General features: G+C 36.3%; 2 protein-coding genes across 2 annotated transcripts in view; one reads left to right on the plus strand and one right to left on the minus strand.

Annotated features, from left to right (window-relative positions):
- Window positions 1–3120: 3120 nt before the first annotated feature.
- Window positions 3121–5619, plus strand: LOTGIDRAFT_153365 (hypothetical protein; the record flags this gene model as incomplete). The annotated part of the gene is made up of 3 exons (XM_009057264.1): window positions 3121–3960; window positions 4508–4979; window positions 5024–5619. The coding sequence occupies 3 exons, from the start codon at window positions 3121–3123 to the stop codon at window positions 5617–5619; spliced, it is 1908 nt and encodes a 635-aa protein (XP_009055512.1).
- A 1546-nt stretch (window positions 5620–7165) lies between these two features.
- The window catches only part of LOTGIDRAFT_153366 (hypothetical protein), a gene marked incomplete at both ends in the record, with an annotated part of 1309 nt that continues 854 nt past the window's right edge, over window positions 7166–7620 (minus strand). The window contains one exon of the mRNA XM_009057265.1: window positions 7166–7536. Coding sequence (XP_009055513.1) covers window positions 7166–7536 — 371 coding nt within the window. The remainder of the gene's footprint in view (window positions 7537–7620) is intronic.

A 7620-nucleotide genomic window follows, 5' to 3' on the forward strand; every position in this document is an offset into this window, starting at 1 on the left:
TGGTCCCTTGAGTAGTTCATCGTTGAGCGATCTTCCATCTCCTCTCAAACTAGCGTTGAAAATTACCCTTAGTTTCTTCTTCCTTTTATGGAATACTCCATGGTGTGTCAAATAATGTGCAGTAGTTGTCTGTGAATGATTGTCTGGTACTTTCTGTATGTATCCATTTCTTATTGCGTCTTCCATGAAATTTGAATATTCTTTGGCATAGTTTTTCATCCTTAGTGAACCGTTTCTTTAGTCGGTCTAGAGAAGATTGGGCAATGTGTAGGTTGTTACCAAGATTAGGCGTAGTTCGTCTTAAGGGTATGTCAATGGTATATTTCTTGTCAGCAAGTCTAATGCTATTATTAGCTTGGTCAATAAATTGTTGGTCTTCTTTTGAAATACCTAAGTCATCTTGAGTGTCTTCTGTAAATTCTCGACCAAACATACATAGAGTTTCATGGGTTGTGACATCCTTTGCAGATTCGTGTTCTGTTATTAGTAGTCTTGAGTCCTCTTCTCCGGTACTAGGGTTTCTTATGTTGACGTAGTTACAAGCTAAGTGTGTTTTTTTTCCTTGCATGTAGAATAGACCAGCCAATCCGTTTCTCTCAGCCCATGGTGATGTAGAAGATACTGAAGGTATTACTTCTCTAGGTGATGTTGCTAATGGCACGTTTCTACCAATCATCAAGACTATGTTAGCGTTGGTAACTTCTGGTATCTCCTTAGATATACGTTTCAGATGATCAAATGATTCTGCTGCTCTTCTGGTTGGTATTTGTTGTCGAGAAATTGGTAATTCTTCTCTAGTATAACCTATAGGAAATTGGAAAATTTCAGAGGTGTCAAAATTCAAAATCTCCAGGTTCTCCAAACGTCGACAATTTACAGTTTGAGTCCCATGCATAGTCGTAAGCTCTACAAATATGTCTTCGCCTGTCCATCCTTTATCTGTAGTGAATTCGGTCTCAATAATACAGGAGTCAGCTTCTGCGTCAAAATATATATAAATCGGAGTCAAATCAGAAGGATGGTCTCTGTGTCTAATATAGCCTAAGGTTATGTGAGCAAGGTCGTCAAATTCATCAGAGTCATTCTCTGTTTGGTTTGTAGTGCTGTTAGATGAAACATTTACGTGGTTGGAATAGAACTTGGGGGCTGTCGGATCTAATTTGTGTTGAAAGTCTGGATGGGATAGACATAAACATTCAGTGTGATAACTGTATTGTCGATGTCTGCTTTACTAAAGTTTTCTAGTTTGTTTTTTGTTTCAAAACAAAACCTGGTTATGTTCTGTACTGCTGAAGAAAAGGCTACTCTAGCTTTGCCTATCTGTGAAATTCTGCCTCTTTCTGACATTTGTGAAGGAGATAATCTTCCAGAAGATTTGGGTTCTATGGTACTTGCGCCGTCGTAGTCGTCTTTGGAAGACGTTGTAAATTTAGAAAATGTTCGCCGTGGTAAATAGCCTCTGTCGGAATTCCGTGTCGGTGTCTTTTTGGTGTCAGGGATTGTCCAAAACTGTGGCTTCTCACTCAATGGACCCCGAAAACAAAACACTTCTATAGTTAAATGGTTTTATATTTCTCAGAATCAGTATTGAATGGTTTTCTGAAAGTACAAATAAGTAAAATGTAAGTTTACCGGCGTTGGGTTCTCAAATGCTTATAGAAAGGCTCCGAATTAAAAAGTAAGGACTGTATACTCATTCAAATGTGAAAGTCCAATCATTCATTCAAATTCTGTGTTTACAAATCTTTAATCAGCCATCTTTTCATTTACATAAGGGAGATAACTCTTATAAACATATAATTACCACTTGACCGTTTAAACTCGGTCACAATCTATCTTAGCCTTGGCTGAGAAGCCCAGTACTGTAAAAAAAATTAAATTAAATGAATGGAGTTTTACGTCCTACTTTTCTGCACCATGTGGGCTAATGAAGACGGGCAACGCCATGCAGGGTGCAATGAGGGAAATTTTACCAGGACAGCGGCATTAGCCTGCTCTTTTTCGATTTCCAACTATCGAGGGATCTTTAACGTGCACAGCCTGTAGCACACGGAGCTTCGGTTTATTGTCCCATCCGAACGACTAGACGCTTTTTTCATGTCAGCCCCTCGTACCTGCATCACTGACAGGCGGAAACCGGGCCCCAGTACTGTACAGTCCACTTTAAATTCAATAGTATTATTAGTAGACAGGAGCTATACCATCTAAATTTAAATGGAATAAGCACACAATTGCAAGGAATGTAACCAGAAGAGTTGTATTGGAGAAGAAAGCCAAATTTGATGAAGATATGAATGTTGAAGCTAATGATGTTTGTGATGATAACAAGGAAAACATATCTCCCAGGTAGGTACATTGTTTTTATCAGTTGCATAATAACAAAAGAAGCACAACAAAGGCACTCTCTGACAGGGCTGCCAAGTAGACAAACCACGTCCCATTGTTAAATTAGTTGTTCTGAAAGCGCCAACATTGCAATGGAGCTCAAACTCTATTTTAGCGTTTAGAAATGCACTGTAGAACTTCATTGAAGATAAAGATTTACGTAATCATGTTACTGATTTGAAATATTCATAAATATTATACATGCAACTTTAGTAGTATATGTCTTTTCGGATATGATGCATTTCAGTTCTGCGCATGCGCAGCTTTTTCAATACATCATATCCGAAAACTGTTAAAATGTATTATAACAGACTCCCCAAACTGTATTATAACAGACTCCTCCAAACTGTATTATAACAAACTCCCACCCCAAACTGTATTATAAATTACCCCAAACCACACATCACTAATAATAATACAGTATAAAATAACCGCATTAAAAATGTCTTTAATTTTAAAACACGAAAAAAAAAAATTCGAAGGAGACGGTTTCTTCTCTGCGCTAGCATCTCTCATCCCCAAAGTGGCCAATTTTGTCTCAAACAACAAATCCCTCATTTCCTCAGAAGCGCCAGCTCTTGGATCTGTGGCAAAAGCAGGAGTAAATATAAGCGATGCAGTGAAAAAAGCTAATGAACTTAAAGAACTTCAGCTAATAAGAGAACTAAGAAATAAGAGACTAGAAAGACAAGCCCTAGAAAAACAAGGAAAAGGGTTTAAAATCATTGGATAAAAATGGCAAGCAAAAATTACAGATTGGATCCAATCTTTCAATTGTATGATCCGATTCAATATTCGTTCAACAAGAAGAAAGAGGATTACGTAATCATCTCACCATCGGTAGGGACAAAGACCCAAATAAACGACGGAGGAAGAGTTACCTTTGACATTAATTCGTTGTCCAATTGGTTGCTTCTTTCCGATGCCCATTTCCGATGCGATTTCAAAATCAAAGACGCCACTCAGAATCGAATTCCACAAACCAACACGACTTTAGAAAACAACTTCTTTCCGTCTTTATTCAGCGAAATGGTTTTGGAAGCTGGTTCAAATCCGATAGAGACCATAAAACACCCCGGCGAGTTTGACACAATGTTGAAAAATGACGCAGACCTTGCTAGGATAAGGGTAGTTGCTAGAAACACACTGGAAAGAGTGACTCGCGGAGTAAATCACGGATTTGAAAAACGAGCGCTTCAATACAACAATATCGTCGAGAACAACAGATGGGGTAATTACGTAAATTGGAAGTTGTATCCTTTATTTGGTCTTTTGGAACACAGAAAGGTTTCCATAGGTTTACCGTATAAAATTCATTTGCAAAGAGAAATCAACGACAACAAGATATTCTTTGGTGAAAACAACTCTGACGCAAAATTGGAAATAAGGAATATCCAACTTTACATACCGGTAATCACTCCTTCCGTAGAAGTGGAAACGAGAATATTCAACTCTTTAACCAAAGACATCGAAATTGCTTTTCTTCGTCGTAACACGGTAGGTAGCATGACTTTAACGGGAGAATCCACCACGTGGCCAATTACCAACACCGTCAAACCAGCGAGGTATCTAATGGTAGGTTTCAAAAACTTGCCAGACTCTCAGACAAACAACAACAACATTTTCAGAGTGGCATTGAACCATACTCAAGATCCCATCATTCGCAAAGTTCAAGTCAGATTGAACAACGATGATTATCCCAATCAACCTTTGACAATTGATCCTTCCAAAAAAGATTACAACGAATTGTACAGAAACTATAAAAACATGTGCGAATTGTTTGGAAATACGCCTCAGTTTGAATACACAGATTTTTCACTCAATCATCCAATCTTTTGTTTCGATCTGTCACCTCATCAAGAAGATCTTTTCAAAACAGGGGTAAACATAAATATTCACATCGATAAAACACAAGGAGATGTGACCGGCAATTGTTTATTGCTGGAAGAAGCAAAACATTTGATTAAAATATCAGATAGAAGAATGATAAGAATTGAATAAAAAAAACACCCCTTAAAAATGAAACCAGAAACTGTAGTTATGAAAATAATAGAAGCTATGGAAACGAATTCGCCGACTCTAATAACTTACAACGGTAAAAAAAGTGCATATAACCCAAAAGATTATCGATAAATACAAACATTGCAAAGTCAGAGACGATATAGACTTGGAAAGAATTGATGAGAATTTAACTAAAAAAGGTGGATTTTTACCTTTCTTACCTTTAATCTTTGCTGGTTTAACTGCAGCTGGTGCAGCTACTGGAGGAATATCTGTCGCAGTCAAAGCTGCCAACGCAAATAAAGCAGCTGCAGTAAAAGAAGCTGAAGAACGTAGACACAATTTGGCAATGGAAAGAGAAGCACGAGGAGGTTCGGGAATAGGAGATATATTAGGGACGGTTAAAGAATTCGGACAAAGATTTGTCGAAGAAACCAAGAAAACTGTTAAAGAGGGATTAAGCAAATTAATAGATAAAATCGACACCGGAGAAATGAAGGTCAAACACAAGGGCGACGCCATATTTTTTAAAAACATACGTTCGCGCGAGGGAATCTTCCTTTCAAAGTATAAAGGCAACGGGGTGATTTTTGGTACGAAAATGTAATAAATAAAAATGGGCAATTTAATCATTCAGAAATATTTCCTAATAACCCAATGCTCATGTGTATATGCGGTAGTTCAGGTTCTGGGAAAACTCATCTCACTTTTAACATGTTGACAACACCAAACCTTTTAGATTTCGATTCTCTGTATATCTACACAACAACACCAGAGCAATCGTATTATCAATTCCTCAAAGCTTTGGAATTTTTACCAAAGAAAGATGTTCAAGACCTATTTCAATATTACGAAGAAAACGAAGAAGAAGTGGAAATAAAAGATATCATAGATAACTACATCGAAGGAAAGAATCCAACGGATATAAAAGTTTTTCTTACGAAAAATGTTAATGATCTAGACTTGTCTAATATTGATAGCAAACGAAAGAACTTGGTATTGTTTGACGACTGCGTAGCGCANAGAAATCAAGCTGTTCAACAAGAATTCTTCACGAAAGGAAGACATCACAACTGTCACTGCATATACCAATCCCAATCTTTTTACGGAATGGATAGAGATACATTTAAAAAGGTTTGTAAAGCTCAATGGAGAAACCCAGATGATCATGGATATGTATTTGTAAATACTAGAAAACCTGCGGGAGAAAGAGTTATGATCGATATATGTTAATTTTATTTTTTTAAAAATGACGGATTGGAATAATTTTTTAAAAAGAAATAGAGAATATATCAAAGCTAAGAATAAAATAAAGACCCAAGTTGAAAATAACAGATTACAACAACTCGGATTAACGGAAAATCTACAGACTCTATTTCAACCCATATTAAAATCTCAAGAGGATATTAAAAATAAATTAGCTTTAGAACCCACACCTCCTTTAGAACACCCCAAACCGATTGAATATAATGGTATTATAATTAGGACATTAGATGATATAAAACGTCTTTTTTCAAACCCTGACCCAGATTTACCAAAGAGCATTTCACCAAACGTTGATAATCAAGGTTTATTGTTTAATGGATTTAGAATAATATTTAGTCCACATTCCCCTTTATTCAAAATCGACACAAAAGACTTTATATTTAGATTAACGAGAGGGTTAATAGATTTAATGAATGGCAAGGATTTTGAAATTGCCGATTACAAGGATTTAGTTGCATACTCACAATTTCTACATGCAATAAGAAAGTCAGGACCCGAAACAAGAAGATTGAAAGAAGTTGATTTTTATATAACAAGAGTTATTGAGGAAGAGAAATCAGGCGATTATGCAGAAGATTATCCACCAATCTTACAAGAAATAGACGAATTCGATGATATGGTGGCATCTGGACAAGGTATAACGTTTTTATCCGACGACAATAAAGAATTGCTTAATAGATTAGAAATAATATTAGCGGCCATGAAAGAAGGTCATCGATCGGACAGACAATACAACGAAGTCAATGCCATATTAAAACGGCTTTTGGAGAAACAAATCATCACTAAAAAAGACTATATAAACGTCATTAAAAATGTCCAATAAAGAACAATTGTTCGTTATCACCTCGAATAAACCAGACATCAAATTGTCTCTAGGCTACGAGTATGAACTCGATCGCAATAAACAGTACGAACTGGGATTAAAGTATTTCTCCGTTTACAATTCCATTAGAAACATCAACGAAAAAAACAATCAACTAAAAATATCAACGGATAACGGAGTTACGTTCGAAACTATAAGCTTACTACCGGGGAGCTACGAATACGTAGCCATCAACGATTACCTATCCGAATACGCAGGAAGCGTGAACGGCAAAAACAATATCGAATTCGAAGGTAATCTGAATCTGAACAAAATAAAACTGATCTTGAGAAATAACAGTCAAGTCGATTTCAACGTAGAAAATTCGTTGAATGCGTTACTAGGGTTCGATAAACGAATATACGCGCAATAGACATTGGCGCCGCACAAGGCCAACATCGAGAACGACATCGACGTGATCAACATTCACTGTAATTTGATCACCGGTGGATTTTTCAACAAGCACAAACGCCAAATCATATACAGCATACCGACTTTTACGGTGCCGATCGGATACAGAATTATAGAGAAACCGTTTCAAACGACCTATTTACCAGTCAATTCTTTCATGATCAAAGATATAAATCTGGAAATCAAAGACGGTAAAAACAGGTTCATAGACTTTGGCAACGAAGAAATTGTCATTCAACTTCATTTAAAACAATCTTCATTCTCTTCTTGATTAGAAAGATAATCGAAATCATCAAATTCATAGTTTTCGTCAAAACTATACTCATCTTTGTCGTTGTAAGGATACATAATTCCTTCACTGTTTGGTGGTTTTCTTTTAACATTATTCAAATAACTTCTAAAAACTTTAGTTTGTTTATCATTTGGAATAACTACTCCATTGGTGAAACTTTTTTCCCATGGTTTATTAAATTCGTTCGACACATCATGTCCGCTTGCTAACTGAACGTAATCTTCTACACTTATCTTATCATTAGAATAACCTTTAAACGTTTTCTTTTCTTTTAAGACACCATCAGAAGTCAAAACGATGTTGTATTTGACTTTTGGTGCTAAATATAAACCAAATATAATTTCACCGTCACCGTAATCGTTTTTACCTTTGCAATAGTCTTTTTCGGAGACCAAACCAGCTC

Source organism: Lottia gigantea (genome assembly GCF_000327385.1).
Source record: "Lottia gigantea unplaced genomic scaffold LOTGIsca_3, whole genome shotgun sequence".
Taxonomy (NCBI): domain Eukaryota; kingdom Metazoa; phylum Mollusca; class Gastropoda; family Lottiidae; genus Lottia; species Lottia gigantea.